The sequence below is a fragment of the Denticeps clupeoides genome, chromosome 14 (genome assembly GCF_900700375.1).
Source record: "Denticeps clupeoides chromosome 14, fDenClu1.1, whole genome shotgun sequence".
Classification (NCBI taxonomy): domain Eukaryota; kingdom Metazoa; phylum Chordata; class Actinopteri; order Clupeiformes; family Denticipitidae; genus Denticeps; species Denticeps clupeoides.
In genome coordinates, this window is record NC_041720.1 from 18,658,954 (window position 1) to 18,677,595 (window position 18,642).

The 18,642-nt window shown below is 46.7% G+C and overlaps 1 protein-coding gene across 2 annotated transcripts in view; it reads right to left on the reverse strand.

Moving 5' to 3' along the window:
• The window catches only part of kif26bb (kinesin family member 26Bb), a 32,084-nt gene that overhangs the window by 7,148 nt on the left and 6,294 nt on the right, over nucleotides 1-18,642 (reverse strand). For both annotated transcript variants that reach the window (XM_028953489.1, XM_028953488.1), the window contains exons 5-7: nucleotides 14,728-14,905; nucleotides 7,871-8,044; nucleotides 6,592-6,685 (exon numbers count right to left, since the gene is read on the reverse strand). In XM_028953489.1, the coding sequence (XP_028809322.1) occupies nucleotides 6,592-6,685; nucleotides 7,871-8,044; nucleotides 14,728-14,905 (446 nt within the window). The remainder of the gene's footprint in view (nucleotides 1-6,591; nucleotides 6,686-7,870; nucleotides 8,045-14,727; nucleotides 14,906-18,642) is intronic.

Genomic DNA, 18,642 nt, shown 5'->3' on the forward strand with positions numbered 1-18,642 from the left:
TCTCCATCATACAGAGCAGAAAAATCCCAGCAAGTGGTGCCATGAATTTGTGGTTCATTTCTACACAATCCTTCAAAGCAAAAACCTTTACCCATACGACAAGCGTGTTGTTCCTTGGCAGCAAAAAATGAATCATCTAAATAATCTCTATAACTCCTTCACTCTCCATCTTTATGTCCAGCATGAATTTTACATCTTGTTATTTTCCAGGTCAAAGCTCAGTCATACCTCACACCCACATAAAAAGGTAACAAAACAGTAATTGTGTTTATATACTTTTGTCACGGCCAATACACCTCCAGCCCACCAGAGTGCCAGACAAGCTGGGGAGACGGCAACCCGGAAACGGAAGTGAGAACGAGGCAGCACCAAGTATAAAAGCTAGATGACACTGAGGAGACACTGCCCGCTCTTTGACGAATTTACTTCCATAGACGCCAGCCTTATTTTCCCACGCCCGACTGATTGATGTCCATGACCACGACCTTTGCCTGTCCCCGACCTAGAACTTTGCCTGCCCCTCTTGTGACGACGATCTGTAATCTGATTCTCCAGTGTGACCACGACCTTCGCCCGCCATTGACCTTGAGTTTGCCTGCCCCCTTTTGGTAATACGATCTTCCCCGTTACCCCCCATGGAGCCAGAGTTCCCTCCCCGCCGCGCTGCGGCGCTTCCACGGCCACACTCCCACCCCAGTTCACCTCCGGCCGCCTTATCACCAGCCAAGCGCCTCCGGTCCTCCTCTCCCAGTACGACGACTACTCCATCCGCTCCAAGCATGCCTGCGAATGCGTCCCCGAACTCGGCCAGTGACAGTAAGAGCGGGCCATCTCCTGACGCAGCAGACATGGCAACCACGCTGGCTCAGGTGACCGCGTTCCTGCAGCAGCAGCACGTTTCTATCCAGGATCACCAAGACACGCAGCTCCAGCAGCAGTGCGCACTAATCCAGATCAGCTCCGCTCTCGCTGATCTTTCGGCCCACGTCCACTTGTTGCAGTCCCAGACCAGCTGTCCCGGTCCTGCAGTTCCCACTTCGGATTCGCGTATGTCCACCCTGGCTGGATTGGCCCCGCCGCCGCTTTACGACAGGGATTCCAGAAGCTGTCGCGGATTTATCACGCAGTGCCGGCTGCTTCTCCGCCTCCAAGCCGCCCACCTCCCTGACGAAGAAACGGCGGTCGCGTATATTATTACCCGGCTGACTGGACGCGCGCTGGAGTGGGTCACGCCGCTGGTGGAGCAGCGCGACCCGATCTGTCTGTCTGTCCCCGCCTTCCTGGACCGCCTCCAGATCGTGTTTCAGGGTGAGACCGGGCGACGCGCGGCGTTCTACCAAGGCCTCCGGGAGGCGGTGAAAGACGAGACGGTGAATCGCGATTGGGGAACCACGCTGGACAGCATTATCGCGCTGGCCACGTCCATCGACGACGTCTCGCCGAGCGCAGCCAAGACCGACGTGGCCACGACCCTTTCCACTGTACCCCCGCCGCGCGCCAGCATGACGCCCCTAGGGCTCCGCCGCACCACGCATCTGAAGAACCCAGGCAAATGAGCCGAGCCCGACCCCCGCTCCCTCCCCAGGAACGAAAACGAAGAGAGGAGCAGAAACTCTGCTACTACTGCGGAGGCCCAAACCACCTCAGCGCTGCCTGTCCGAACCGCCGAATCAAACCACGACCATCGGGAAACCCCCTCCACTTGCCCCAGGTTCAGAGCCCCCGGGGGAGCACCAAAGCACTTCCCAGAGCCACCAACCGCTGCTCACTTCCTATCATCATCTGCTGGAAGAAACCCAGACCCGGCCAACATCAGGGGCGAGCACTGGTGGACTCCGGCGCGGCCATGAACTTAATCAACATTGCCTGGCCACCCGACTCAAGCTCCCAGTCTCCCGGTGTGATCCACCACGCGCGGTTATGGGACTGGATGGCAGCCCGGTGGGCTCAGGGCAAGTACTTTACCAAACCAAACCCCTTCTCCTCTGCCTTGAGCCCAACCATGTGGAAAAAATTATATTCTACCTAACCACAACACCCATAGTGTTAGGTTACCCGTTGCTGACCACCCATGAGCCCCATATTGACTGGCCCAGGGGCACCATCAAACAGTGGGGACGCCAATGCACCCACCACCAACTCCGTCAGGCCACGCCCCCAAACTGCTCTAGGTCCACACACATAGCAATGGTGAGACTTGGCCACGCCCCTCAACCCATGCCATGCTCACTGCCTAGGCCCAAAACCCCAGTCCACAACGGCAACCACTATGCCCACAGACCGCAATCTGCCCGTATTCAACCCAACCCCACGTTAACCCCGCTTCCAGGTGCAACCATGACCAAACCACGCCCACCGACCGAAACCACGCCCATTGAAGACGAGTTGACCGAGAAGCCGGCAGAGGCCACGTCCCGATCTCCACACGACGCCACCTCCGCATCTCTGGGGGTCCCCGACTGTTACCATGACCTTGCCGCGGTCTTTTGAAGGACAAGGCGGCGGAGCTGCCCCCCCATAGGCCTTATGACCTGCCGATCGATCTGCTCCCCGGCGCCTTACCACCACGAGGCCGGCTGTACTCGCTCTCGCTTCCGGAGCGAAAGCCGATGGACGAGTACATTACAGCATCCCTGGCTAGTGGCATAATCCGTCCTTCCACCTCTCCAGCTGCCGCCCCATTCTTTTTTGTGGGGAAGATGGACGGGGGACTGCGACCATGCATCGATTATAGGAAACTGAACGCGGTAACCAAGAAAAACCGGTACCCACTCCCACTCCTGAATACCGCATTCGAACTACTGTCAGGAGCCACCATCTTCACAAAACTGGACCTCCGGAATGCATACCACCTCGTTCGGATACGGGAGGGGGATGAGTGGAAGACCGGCTTCATCACACCATCAGGACACTATGAATATCTGGTCATGCCCTTTGGCCTATCCAACAGCCCAGCCGCATTCCAGGCACTTGTCAATGACGTCCTCAGGGACATGTTAGACCGGTTTGTGTTTGTCTATCTAGACGACATCCTCATTTACTCACCCAACCTCTCGACCCACATCTCCCATGTCAGAAAAGTCCTCCAGCGTCTCCTACAGAACCGTCTCTTCATCAAGTTGGAAAAGAGCACTTTCCATGCCACCGAAATTTCCTTCCTGGGCTTCCACATCAGTCCCCAAGGAATCGCCATGGACCCAGTCAAGACCACAGCAGTCGCTGATTGGCCAGTGCCCACCACCATCCGACACCTCCAACAATTCCTGGGATTCGCCAACTTCTACTGCCGATTAATCCGCAATTTCAGCAAAGTAGCCCAACCCATGACTTCCCTCCTCAAGGACAAGCCCACCACACTCCGGTGGAACCCCCTGGCTCAGCAGGCATTCACCAAATTAAAACATCTCTTCACCATGGCTCCCATCCTGCTCCATCCAGACCCCCAACTCCCATTCATCGTTGAAGTCGATGCCTTCTTCTCCCGGCGACTCAATCCTGCTGAGCAAAATTATGATGTCGGGAACCGGGAACTCCTGGCTATAAAACTAGCTCTGGAGGAGTGGCGCCATTGGCTGGAGGGGGCAGTCCACCCCTTTTTAGTCCTGACTGACCACAAGAATCCTCCGTATCTCCAAAATGCCCAACGCCTCAACCCACGCCAAGCACGATGGGCTCTGTTCTTCACGCGGTTCGAGTTCACTGTGTCCTATATCCCCAGCACAAAAAATGCGAAGGCGGATGCCCTGTTCCGCTGATACGTCCCGGAGACGGAGGACAATCCGTCCTCTCCCATACTCTCACAGCCCTTTCTACTTGCCCCTGTGCACTGGACCCTCATGCAAGATGTAATTGCCAATCATGCACACCACCCCCCACCTCGAACCCTGCCTCCCAACCTCACGTACGTCTCACCCCCTCTCCGTCCACGCATCCTACAATGGGGGCATGATACCCCACTGGCTGGGCACCCGGGACGTTTTGGTGGCCGGGCCTAGTCACGGATGTACAGGCATATGTCGCAGCCTGCCCTACCTGCGCATCTCACAAAGTGGACACGCAGAGACCACAAGGCCTCCTACTTCCACTGCCTCGCCCCCATCGCCCATGGTCCCATGTCTCACTGGATTTTGTCACGGGACTGCCAAGATCCAGGGGTATGACCACCATTATGGTGCTGGTCGACCGGTTTTCCAAGATGGCCCGGTTCATCGCCCTGCCGGGACTCCCTACAGCTGCCCAAACCGCCGATGTAGTCATCCAGGAAGTGGTGTGGCAGTTCGGACCACCAATGGACCTCCTCTCGGACCGGGGCCCCCAGTTCATCGGCAGGTTCTGGCATCACTTCTGGGGACAACTGGGGGTGTCGGTCAGTCTGTCGTCGGGGTACCACCCCCAATCCAATGGCCAGACTGAGAGGGTCAACCAGGAGATGGAGACATACCTCCGCTGTTACTGCTCAGCCCGACCCACCTCCTGGTCCCAACACCTCCTCTTGGCGGAGCTCACGCGGAACAAACACTGCTCCTCGGCCACAGAACGTTCCCCCTTCGAGGTGGTCACCGGCCTCAGACCCACGTGGTTCCCCACACCCATGGTCGAGGGACCGGTGTTGGCAGTCAACAGCCGACTCCGTCAACTCCATAAAGTCTGGTCCCAAGTTCACCGGGTCCTCAACCAAACTGCTGAGCGCATGAAACGACAGGCAGACCGACATCGGCGACCAGGCCTCGTGTACCACCGCGGTGACAGGGTTTGGGTCTCCACTCGAGGCCTGCCCATGTCATCCAGCCCCAGAAAGCTAGGACCCCGCTTCATTGGTCCGTTCCGGGTGACCCGACGTGTCAACCCAGTGGCATACCAGTTGGCCATCCCACGCACTCTGCGCGTCAGCCCGGTGTTCCACGTTTCCCACCTCCGTAAAGCTCACTCGTCGCAACCCTCTGCAACCCTCCGTAAAGCTCACTCGTCGCAACCCTCTGCAACCCTCTGCAACCCCCCCGTCTCTTCCACCATCTCCACGTCAGGTTGACGGCTCTCTGGCCTACACGGTCCATCGCCTTCTGGATGTACGTCGGCGGGGCCGCGGCCTGGAATACCTGGTGGACTGGGAAGGATATGGGCCGGCGGACCGGTCTTGGGTTCCCCGGCGGGATATCCTGGATCCTGCCCTGCTCCTAGACTTCCACGACCGACACCCTGATAGGCCGGGCCCGTCAGGTGCCGGGCCTAGGAGGGGGGGCTCTGTCACGGCCAATACACCTCCAGCCCACCAGAGAGTGCCAGACAAGCTGGGGAGACGACAACCCGGAAACGGAAGTGAGAGCGGGTAGCACCAAGTATAAAAGCTAGATGACACTGAGGAGACACTGCCCGCTCTTTGACGAATTTACTTCCATAGACGCCAGCCTTATTTTCCCATGCCCTGATTGATGTCCATGACCACGACCTTTGCCTGTCCCCGACCTAGAACTTTGCCTGCCCCTCTTGTGACGACGATCTCAAATCTGATTCTCCAGTGTGACCACGACCTTCGCCCGCCATTGACCTTTGCCTGCCTCCTTTTGCTAATACGATCTTCCCCGTTACCCCCCACGGAGCCAGAGTTCCCTCCCCGCCGCGCTGCGGCGCTTCCACGGCGCTTCCACGGCCACACTCCCACCCCAGCTCACCTCCGGCCGCCTTATCACCAGCCAAGCGCCTCCGGTCCTCCTCTCCCAGTACGACGACTACTTCATCCGCTCCAAGCATGCCTGCGAATGCATCCCCAAACTCGGCCAGTGACAACTTTACACATTTTTCACTCATTGTTGATGACAAAACCTTATTTTGGGAGGACAAACCATTTCCTAACCCAATCCCTGCAATATAACAGCACTGAACAATGTTGTTTTTAATCTATGTAATATTTATGAGCTTTACACTAGTGTCAAGAAGAATGTTTAGCTAAGGTGACTTCAAAAGCATGCTAAAATATTTAAAACTGAGAGAGGTTTGGTGCTTGAGGGTGCTTGTTAACTTGCTTCTCTTCACATCGTCATGAACAATTCTTCTGGCTGAATAGTCTCCATTAAAGAAAGAAAAAACGAGCCTTCACCTTTCCCTAACCCTCTTCTCTGTCTTCCCCAAACTGAACTCCACTCACCATTTATACAATAATGTTGTTTTAAAATCGATTGATGTCTTTTGGCAGTGGTCCAAGACCCTGTATAGAGGACTAATTTAATCAGTTTAATGGCACAATGACGCAATGCAGCATAAATACCATCTAGGATCTAATAGCAGATGTCATAAAGCACAAGACATTATTCAAGGTCTGTCAAGGACTGTTTTACCCAGACTCCTACATTTAACACACATTTTAACTTCTTTAGCTGATTGCAATTGTCCTGTGTTTCTGCTTACCTCACTATTCTTACTTCATTATAACAAAATCATTGAAATATATGGGAAATAGAAAATGAATTACACTAATTAAATGTTATAAATAACCAGGTCATAGGACAGAAGTGATCCTCTTAAAACACTGCGTTTCACAGAAATAGGATATATACTAGATAAGTTGCTTTTAGTAAAGAGCACTCGCCCACTCACCTGATTGGACTTGGCCAAAGCTGAGAATGCAGCCATCAGCTCCATTGACAACAGCCTGCAGGATTTCAGGAATGGTGAATTCACACACCTCTACCTAGATACATGGAGAAATGAACGAAATAGAAGTAGATTGTAGGATTGACTGAATTTCTGAATTGAACATCAGTATTTTTTATTTTAACATTTATGATGAATATAATACACACACACACACACACACACACACACACACACACACACACACACACACACACACACATATATATATATATATATATATATATATATATTATAAAGAACATTTTACACTTTAGTAAGTAAGTAGGTGAGTAATCACAGACTGTGATACAATAAACTCAATTTTCTTAATTATGCATTCATGGACATTTGGAGTAATCATTTTCCCTTTAATACTGCATATTAAATTCTGCATTAGTATTTGATAATAAAAACGGATCACTGAGCATGATGCGGCCCATATTGCTATAGGCATCACAACAAAAAAAACTAACTTTGTCCTTCTATAGACTTTATTTGTTGCTAATTTCTGTTTTTACTGATGTGCATATTTAAATTTATTTGAATTAAACAATTTGAATTTGAATTGTGTCATTCAATTACCTGAAAATGTAATGCTACATATTTACTACTACCAATTATAATTCAATTTCAGTTTATTTAGACACACAATCCCTGCCCTGAGGAAAGGCAATCAAGTGCAATCAGGTTCAAAACATAATTCATGTTCACATGTATGACAATATGTAATGTAAAATAGAACTAAAATGTGTGTGTGTGTGTGTGTGTGTGCCTACGTACGTATAGATGCTGTCTCAATATACTGAAGTACGTGAATACGTAAGTATGGAAGAGCATTACAGTTTTCAGTGTTTGTTTATCTTACCATTGAGCAGTATTTTCGGTTTTATGGCTAGTTTTATGTTCCAGTTGAATTAATTAAGTTGCAAGAAAACCTTCACTTTCAGTATTATTGTTATTATAGGAGAATTGCCACATTAATTTTTAATAATGAAGAAAATGAATTATTTTATTTATATATATTTTTGTAAAAACATTTGACACTGCCACATTAGCAGAATGGCTAATGCTCAGACATTAAATTCCACTGGTTGATCTGGGTCAATGTGTTTGAAGAGTAAAGGCAATTAAGACTAAAAATAAAATCACGAAGAGGCGGGTGCATCCGTGAAGGCACTGCCTGGCAAATGGGAGCCTCATTATTTTCCAGGTCAAAGCTCAGTCATCATAAAGCCCTGACCTGTGTTGTTTCTGGACTGAAGACAGCATTGAAAGAGAAGGTCTTCTGGGAGGCATTTGTGCCAACAGCATCTGTGCCCAGAACTGTGATCTGTTTCTTCTGTGAGTCCACTCTGAAGGTGGACTGTGACTGGGAGGCATCAGGTGCAGGGCAGATGCGTAGCATCACTTTCACCTGCTCAAAAGGAAATATAAGGAAACCATGGGAAACAATAAAAAGTGAACGGATACAGAAAAATGTTGATTATGGTAATACTAATGTCATGTTGTCTCATCGATATCAACACTAGCCGCCACTATATTGGAATAGGGTTCCAAGATCATTCAACCATCCTCCTTTGATGCTGCGTCGGGCTGTAATAACAAACGATAATGATCAAGATTTTAAGTAACATTTTACTTTATTATTTAGTTTTTTCAACAAATACTGTAATTCGTTATTGTCTATAACATAACATTACAGACGAGAATCTGTCTTCGCACCCCCACCCCATAGGGGTCCCGCCAACCCATCATTCCGAGGCCTCCCGCAACCATCTAACATTCTCCCAGCAGTAGTAATACACCAACCCCTAGCCCCAATGCCTCATGGGCCATGGCCAGAATGCGAGGTTGAAGATGCGAGTAGAGTCGTAAGGGCCTGGTGGTCTTTGCAGAGAGTGAAATGTCAGCCATACATGTCCAGACACAGGCAAGTGCCTCCCACTCCCCAACTGAATACTGCTGAACCAGAGTCAGAGACCGGGAGGCAAAAGCAATGAGAGCAGAACAAGGTCCATTCGGGCTCAATGTCCCCCACTGCTCTTGGGACGCAGTCAAAGCTCTGCTGGAGGTGGGAATTGAGACCATCTTGACCATCTTGACAGGTTCTTCTGCCACCCTCACTATACGCTTTGGTCTGCCAGGTCTACGTGGCATCTTCCCCTGCAATCTGATCCAACTCACCACCAGGTGGTGATCAGTTGACAGCTCCGCTCCTCTCTTCACCCAAGTGTCCAAAACATATGGTGGCAGGTCAGATGATTCGACTACAAAGTCAATCATCGACTAGACTAGACTGCCCTGGTACCAAGTGTATCGATGGGCATCATTATGTTCAAACATGGTGTTCGTTATGGCCAAACTGCGGCTTAACAAAACACCACTCGAATTCAGATCTGGCGGGCTGTTCCTCCCAATCACGCCCCCAGGTCATGCTGTCATTGCTCACATGAGCAACATGAGCATTTGTGAAAGAATGGGTGGCTCTCAAGGGCTCCAGCGTGGTACAGTGATAGATTGCAACTTGTACAGCAAGTCCATTAGTAAAATTTCCTTTTTTCCTGAATATTCCAAAGTCAACTGTTATAGTGGATCGAAGCCTTATATCACCAATCTGACGTGGTGGTGTAAAGAACACCAGCTCTAGACTCTAGAGACTTGTAGCAAATCTCACTTCTTTGTCTGGACCAGTCTGGGTTTGGAAGGAGATCTGTATTTGCCTGGCTGCATTGTGGCTAGGGTGAATTTTGTTGAAGGTGCGATTATTGCGTGGGGTTGTTTTTCAGGGGTTTGGCGTGGCCCTTAAAATGGAACTGCTTCAGCACACCTAGACATTTTGGACATTTTCATACTACCAACAGTTTGAGGACAGCCCCATCCTGTTGCAACATGTCTGAAAACCAGAAGGGTCCTTGAACACATGGATGTTTAATTTTGGTGTGTAGGAACTTCACTGGCCTGCAAGGAGCCCTGACCTCAAGACTGCAAGCCAGGCCTTATGTGAAAAATGTCACCAATGTGGTAACGTGTCATGAATCTTGAAAATATACATAAATGTGAGATTGTGAGATATTATCACTCCAAAAAGATACCTTTTGCCACATCATCTTTGCCAGAAGCAAAGCTGTAACTGCACATCACATTCAACAGCATTCACTTCAGCATATTATCATGTGTCTGATTGAGCATCTGTCTAAATTATATTTACAGGAGCTGAATTATCGAAGAGTCCATTTGCTGTCAGAGAGGCTTGTTCTTGAGTGGTTCTTCTACAGCAGGTGCAACCCTAAGAGCCATTATCTAAGAGCCAAGATGAGAGCAAGGCCTTGTATCTATTAAGCTGAATTGATTTTCTCCAAAGTGCAGAAGCCAGACAGACACTAACGAAGCTAATAAAGATAAAAATGAAGGTTGAGTGATATATAGAATTTATAGCCCATTAAAAAATATCTTAAATCTTGTGTGAAGCTGCTTCGTATACAGTAGGCATGGGTTACTCAGGTCAAAAATATGAAAAATAAACCTTATTAAGACTCAACCATCATATCAGATATGTAATATTAGATAATATTCCTCTATTGAAAGTTGAGAGTGAAGTGATTGGCATTGTGAAGCACAACAAGCACAGCAATTGATGAACTCTGTACTAGTACAATATCTCTTTATCTCTGTATATATGCATATACTTATACTTCTCATGTGAAATTCTAATAATATTTATGTACTAACTGGAAGCATCACTTAATGTTGAATAAACTAATGTTTAATAACTAAAGCCATTAGAAAGAAAGATAAATTAGAACTTAAATATAAAATATACATGTGAAATTAAATGTCTATGTCTGAATAAATCTTTAAAACATGCTGACATATAATTAATGTGTAAGAAATGTGACTGCAGCTCCAGATTCAATATGTAATAAATGTGACAGCAGCTCCAGATTCACTTCACTTTGGTTTTACATGTGTGCATGTAAATATTGTTTCCTAATGCTTCTAATTCTTAATGCATAAAAGTCCTATGAACAGGTCAAACAAAAAAACATAGACTTTTATTTTTTTGTAGATCAAATTTGTAATAAATCTTGATCATCATGTAATTGCACCTCCTGCCTCTTATATTTACAAATAATTTTGAAACATGATGTTTTGCTATGCAATGCACAAGTGCGTGCTCTGCACACACAAAGGCTTTTACTTTCATTTTCATAATTATGAGTATATAAACACAGGAATGCTGCTATGAGCAACTGCCATGAGCTACTAATGTGGTCCATTTAGTGTCCAGTGATAATGCCGCCATGGTAAAATGCTTTGAACTATTGCCGCCATGGTAAAATGCTTTGAACTATTCAGGTCACTCAAAAGAAAAAAAACAGTTTCTGTGGCAGACTGACTGAATTTGGCAGATTCTCTTGAAGCAGTTTATTTAATAATTCTCAAAACATTGGAATAACCACTTTTGTCCATTGCAATTGGACAACAGTCACTTTAATCTATGTCTGTGTTTTTGATCTTTTTTTATTTTATTTTACATTTACAGCATTTACCTGAAGCCCTTATCCAGAGTGACTTACAATCAGTAGTTACAGGGACAGTCCCCCTACAGTCCCCCCTGGTTTTAATGTCTTGCTCAGAAGGCTAACCAGAGGACCCAAGACTCAAGACACCTAAACCTAAGTTTCTGCCATATGCCTTTTACTAAGGAGTGGCTTCCGTCTGGACACTCTACCATATAGGCCTGATTGGTGGATTTCTGAAGACATGGTTGTCCTTCTAGAAGTTTTTTCTCTGTCCACTCTGGAGTTCTGACCATTGGGTTCTTGGTTACCTCCCTGATTAAGGGCCTTATCCCATGATTCCAGTTTAAGTGGCAGGCTAGCTCTTGGTAGCGTCCCTGTGGTTTTGAACTTCTTCCACATATGGATGATGGAGGCCATGGTGCTCATTGGGACCTTCAAAGCAGCAGATTTTTTTTTGTATCCTTCCACAGATTTGTGCCTGGAGACAATCCTGTCTCAGAGGTCTTCAAACAATTCCTTTGAAATCTTGCTTGGTTTGTGATCCAACATGAACTGTCAACTGTAGGACATTACACAGACAGACTCCAATCAATCATCAGGTAAACTCCAACTAAGCTGCAGAAACATCTTCAAAAGTGAATGTGAAGTGATTGTCATTGTGATACACAGCACAGCACATGGTGCACACAACGAGATGTGTCCTCTGCTTTTAACCAATCACCCTTAGTGAGCAGAGGGCAGCCATGACAGGTGCCCGGGGAGCAGTGTGTGGGGACGGTGCTTTGCTCAGTGGCGCCTCAGTGGCACCTTGGCGGATCAGGATTCGAACCGGCAACCTTCTGATTATTGAGCCGCTTCCTTAACCGCTAGCCCACCACTGCCCCTGAGAAAGACCAAGCCTGTCGACCACATTTACAACCAGTCGCTTTCCAGCTCCAATATTCCAAAGTGATGCTTTATCTGCTCTCCTCGGTCCTTGGAGAAGCCACAACCCACATCATGCATCTTGAGATTCGCATAAGACTAATTTTATGCAGATGGGTTGAAAAACCATGGACTAATACATTTACAGCATTATCAGACACCCTTATCCAGAGCGCCTAAATTATCAGTAGTTACAGGGACAGTCCCCCTGGATACACTAAATGGACACAATGGTAGTAAGTGGGGTGTGAACCTGTGACTTTTGTGGTCTTTCGGTTTATAGGTGAGTGCTTTACCCACTAGGCTTCTACCACCTTTAAAAATTGGAAATTAGTAGCTGTGGTCACATTAGTTTCATCTTAATATGGAACAAATTCCAGTATCTAACCAATGTTTATTGTAGCGTCACCAAATGGTGCAATGGCAATGCTATTAGTGCCTTAGAATTGGGTTAAATACTGCAAATTTTATCTAACAGGTTTTAGAAGGCTGTAGGCATAAAAACATAGTCCCTTGAAGCTGGTGTGATGGTACACAACTTGTGGAGAAAACCTGGTTTGCTAGACTCCTGCTTTTTCTCACCTGCCTTCCATCTATAAAGACTACATGTTACTACACACAATTTCTTGTAACATTAATTTCTTGTAACATTAATGAATGCAATGCACTAACATGGTAAGATAATCTTATGTTGTCACCTAAGGTTTGTACTCTTTTTTTTGTGTCTCTCTTTTGACAGACTCAAAGTAGTAAAATTCAATGACTAAACATATCAATTATTTACACAAATTAGTAGTTTAAATTGAAAATTTTAGTTTCATCTTAAGTTAACCTATATTTACTTTGCTTAAATTCTATTCTAAAAATCTTCGAGTAAAAGTAAAAAATTACTAATCATAAATCCAATACTTTTACAATCACATTTTTGGCATTTATCAGATGCCCTTATCCAGAGCGACTTACAAATCAATAGTTACAGGGACAATTTAGGGTTAAGTGTCTTGCTCAGGGACACAATGGTAGTAAGTGGGATTTGGACCTGAGTCTTCTGGTAACCCACTAGGCTACTAACACCCTGACAATACAGCACTAGACATTTTATTTTAACTTTTAGGCAGTATAATGAATAATGTCACCCCATAATAATGAATCAGACCACCCCATAAAAGAACAGTTGGCCACAAAAGTACAAAATTCAATAAAAAAAAAAAAAGAGAGAAAAAAATAAAGCCAAAACCAAAGTATCCAAAACTGTGAAAATGTTCAAGAATTCCTTATTAAAAATCTGCGCTTTTTGTTGTTTCTACAGCAAATATAAATATCAGTTGTCTTTACTGACAAATGAACACACTGACTGCTGATATAAAAATGCATCCTCCCCCACAGAATACTACAGTATTAGACTGTAAAACTCTTGTTCAGTTTGAGGAATGTAATATATGGAATACACAGGCAAAAAGCTTGTAAAGTGCATCCGGAAAGTATCACAGCGAATCACTTTTCCCATATTTTGTTATGTTGCAACCTTATTCCAATTTTTTTTCAGAATTCTATACACACATCACCCCATAGTGACAAAGTGAAAAAAAAGTTTAATTGCGGTTTTGGCAAATTTATTAAAAATAAAAAACAGAGAAAGCACATATACATAAGTTTTCGCAGCCTTTGCCATGAAACTCAAAATTGAGTTCAGGTACATCCTGTTTCACCTGATCATCCTTAAGATGTTTCTGCAGTTTAGTTGGGGTCCACCTGTGGAAAAAAACCTGCTAAAGAGTGCTCTTGAATTCACTGGGGTCACGGTTCATCTTTCAGCAGAATCAATGACCCCGCGCACACAGCCAAGATATGAAAGGGGTGGCTACAGGACAACTCGGTGAATGTTGAATCAGATTGAACATCTCTGGAGAGATCTTAAAATGGCTGTGCACTGACGTTTCCCATCCTTTAGAGGTGCTGTAAAAAGGAAGGGGCCAAACTAGCCAGTGTGTGCCAAGCTTGTAGCATCATATTCAAAAACACTTTGTTGTCAAAGGTGTATCAACAAAATATTGAGCAAAGGCTGTGAATTTGTGTGACATACTCAGTTTTTTTATTTTTAATAAATTTGTCAAAATCATGTTGTCATTATGGGGTGTTGTGTGTAGAATTCTGAGGGAAAAATTCATTGAATCTATTTTGGAATTTCCATGGAATTTCCTTTCAATTCTGGCGGATTTATTTTTCTTCTGCATTAAATTTTTTACTGAGTAAGGGCGGGGTTTCTAAGTAAAATACTTAATTGAGTAATTGAGTACTCAATTACAGTAACGTGAGTAAATGTTATTAGTTTCTTTCCAACTCTGGTTTAAATATGAGTGATGAGTAATCATGAGAAATTACTGATTACCGACTTCATTCAAATGTCTCACAGGTGAGCTTATTCATAAGAACCTTCTTTCTGCCTTTTTTTTTGACCGGTGTAACCATTATTTAAAATAGCTTTTCTCTAAACAAATGAAAACTTAGTGTAATATTTGATTTGAGCTTATTTTACTAACACTGTTGTAAGAGGTTAATAAATTCCAATAAAATTGTGTACCTGTGTAGGAAGCAGTAGACAAATTAAGAAATATTTAAGAAATGTACATTTAAGGACCTCTGAACTTACCTTGCCTGTGCTGGGTGTCTCTCTTTCTCCATTATGAATGTGAAACAGATGAGATGGGATGGGTGGAGGTGAATGTTGGAGGATGCGACAGAAGTTGTTGGGATAAAGCTGTAGGTCTTCCCTTGATGACAACACAGGCTTTTTCCACCTTGTAGAGATGTTCAGCTTTTGAGCCACCCTGAGTGAACAGGAACACAGAGTGATACTCTGAGATACACTCTGAGATACAGTGGTGCAAAAGGCTGTGTGTGTGATTTAAGAATTTTCAACATCCCCAAAAACTTACACCATTTATCACTAAGGCCAAAAAAAGATGTGCAAATTGAGAACTTAAAAAGATGAGACTTTGGAATTATGCTAACAGGCCATACTGCTAACATACATATATGACATTTAGGTGACAGAACATTAGAAAATAAATGTTAATACATGTTAAAACTGACATTTGGTGGGCAATTATATAAGTTAATTTTGTTGTATTTGAGGACCTATGGGCCTTATTGTATATTTTTGAGCCATATTGTAGATTTTGGGCCTTCTCTATGGCCTCTACAAAGTCTGACCAATCACATAGGCACCTTGGCAGCAGTGGCACCTTGGGATTAAAAACTTCCAATTACGGGTCCGCTTCCTTACCCGCTAGGCCACCGCTGCCCCTTTAGGAATGTCTTCACCCTTATCAGTGACTTATATAAATCTTAGAGAAGCACCCAACACGTTTAGCCTTACATGCAGAGGAACACACACTCACACAAAAGCCCTCCCAGTCAACTACATTTACATTTACATTTATGTTCCGTGCACCAGGCGAGAGGGAGGTGGAGCAGGAGGAGCGTGGGAAATGTGGAAGTCTGGGTTGATGCAGTCAGAATAAGGTAAGGACAACTTATAAGGGACCAATGAAATGTGACCCCAGTTTCTTGGCAGCCGAGAGTGAGGGCTGGCCATTTTTGCCAGAAATGGCGCTAGAATGAACTGGGTACCACATTCTGAGAGGAGGTCAGTGGGGGGTCCATCTTGCCGGATGACTTCTCAGATGACTAAAGCGGTTTGGGAGGCAATGGACAGACGGGCAAAAAAATTAAACAGGCCACCTTCGTGAAGTCTATGAGAACTAGGACTGTGGTGTTCCCCTGGGACATGGGCAGACCAGAGATGAAGTCATGCGACACATGAGATCATGGTCAATGCAGGCGAGGTAGTGGCAGAAGGAAGCCATGAGGGCACTGCGCCTTGTGTGAAGCACAGGTGGAGCCGGCTGTTACGTACTCAGAGACATCCATGGGGAGTCCTGGCCACCAAAAAAAGGGGAATTGGACGAGCTCATGCGTACGGTGTTGCCTGGGGGGCCCCACAAGATAGTCATTGTGTCCCCGTTGTATTATTGTAATGTATATTACAATATTGCAATAATTTATTATTGTAATAATTTAATGTATAATATAACATGACCCCTCCCCGGCTCCATACAAAATAATCATAGTCTACTGCAAAAAAATTACTGTAGCAATGCAGTTAACATAAATATGAGAGACTTAGTCGATGTCTTACATACAGTGTTTGTTTAACTTCAGACTTGGGATAGGGAGGCAATTTTGTGTTTTTCATTTAATGTTGTGTACAGGTGTGCCTTATATAAATATAAGAGACAACTTTTCTCAATAAAAGCTGGCATTGTCAGTAAGTCATTCCAAGTTCATCATCCAAACAGCCGTAAACACAACATCACTTAACGGACGAGCAGAGTCACCTGGCCATGGTGCGCCTTCAGGTCAGTGGCAGGCAGTCAGATGTTGCTTGTGAACTTGGTGTATCTCAAAGTGTCATCAGCAGATTTGCTTCAAGACACAGAACTACTGGAGTTCATGACAGACACAGGAGTGGAACCCCATGAGTGACAGACCGCAATGACCAATGGTGGTAGTAGCCTAGTGGGTAACACACTCGCCTATGAACCAGAAGACCCAGGTTCAAATCCCACTTACTACCATTGTGTCCTGAGCAAGACACATAACCCTAAGTTGCTCCAGGGGGACTGTCCCTGTAACTACTGATTGTAAGTCGCTCTGGATAAGGGCATCTGATAAATGCTGTAAATGTAAATGACCACCAGTAGGACCTTTGCACTCATACATCGTTATGCAACTGCCACACAGCTGTAGGCCCGTTTACGAGATGGGAGGGTACTAGGGTTTCCAGACAAACCATTCGTAATCTTGAATGCCAGACGACCGTTGCAGGTGACTCCACTGACACCAAGACACCACCATGAACATTTGCAGTGGGCACAAGACCATGTGACCTGGACAATGCAGCAGTGGTCAACCGTTGGGTGTCAGGTCACCTTCCACAGAAATCGCCACAGAAAAGGCGAGGTCAGTGATACACAGAGGTCAACAAGGTCCCCAGGGTTTGCTTTGGTTGAGGAGGTGCAAGAGTATGGACGGGCATCACCAGTCGCTCAAAACAGATTTGGTTATTGTACATAAAGGTAAGGCTCAGTCACTGCACGTTCTTACCTCAGAGACATCATAGATGTCACGTCCGTGAGCTGACAGGGGAATGAAGCGCAGAGGCGGGAGATAATAGGAATGGGATTTATTAATAACAAACACAAATAAAACATCACAAGGGCCAATAACAGGAGAAACAAAAGAAGCTAATGGAAACAAACCTGCAGGTGTGTGGCGATTGCCAGGAACTGAAAACATACACAAGGTAAGTAAGGGTCCACATAAAGTGTCACAGCCCTGACCGGCTGCTCCGAAGTTCCTTATAACCAGGCCATGTCCCTAATTACTCACACCTGTTCCATGGTTGGAGCACTGATGTCAATCAGATTGGTTCCAGGTGCGTTTCCAGTTGCACAGAGTCCCCCCCTCCACAGGCTATGTCCTCGGAGCCCCGGCAGTAACATCAGAGGAAGAGGCGGGGTGGACGGTGGCTACAACAGGGCTCCTGCCCTGCTGTGTCCTCCCACCGAAGGACACAGACCCTCTGGATGGCTCCCTGACGTTGTCCTGCATGGCAGCCTCAGTCCCTCCAACCTGTACACAAAAGCCAGGGCCGAACCTTCCGGGTACGTGCAGGCCCTGTCTCGACACGTCCCCTCTGATGCTTCCTGCATCGCTCTCTGCCCCTAGCAGGGAGGTGGTCCTGGACCCTTCAGCGACCGCTTACTGCACCCCAGTGAGGTGCCTTCTGGGCACGTGCAAGCCCTCTCGCTGCACGACCCTGCTGGCAGTGTGACAAGCTCCCCTCCTTGCACCACACATGGATGCGGTCCCGGACCCTCCGCCGACCGTTTACTGCACCCCTTGGTGGTGCCTTCTGGGCACGTGCAGTCCCTCTCGCTGCACATCCCTGCTGGCAGTGTTACCAGATCCCCTCCCTGCACTGTGCAGGGAGGCGGTACTGGACTCTCCGGCGACCGTTTACTGCACCCCTGGGTGGTGCCATCTGGGCACATGCAGCCCCTTCCGCTGCACGTCCCTGGTGCCAGTGTGGGGGCTTTGCTGGACCATCCACTCAGCCCCTTCTGCATCCGTTGGGACAAGCAGGCCCTCTTCCTGCCAGGAGCTTCCTCTCTGGGGTTATGCTCTGCTGCTTTGTCACAATCTGGTGTACCCAAAGAGGGGAAGTGGGGGTGATATACGGACACCACATATACGTGCACACACACAGACTAAACAGAGGATCCCTCTCCGGGCTTTCCAGGACCTCCTCAGGAGGTGCAGCCAGGAATATGGGAAGCCTGACACTCTCGCCACCCGCCAGTGCTGCGTCCGACATCGTGGTGTCTTCCTGCACTGGATCCTGGCTGGTTCTGGGTGTGGTGGTGGGGCAGGGTTCAATCCATGGCTCGGGTTCTGGCCAACCGAACTCCGCCCTCAGTAGCTCCAGGATGTCCCAGTA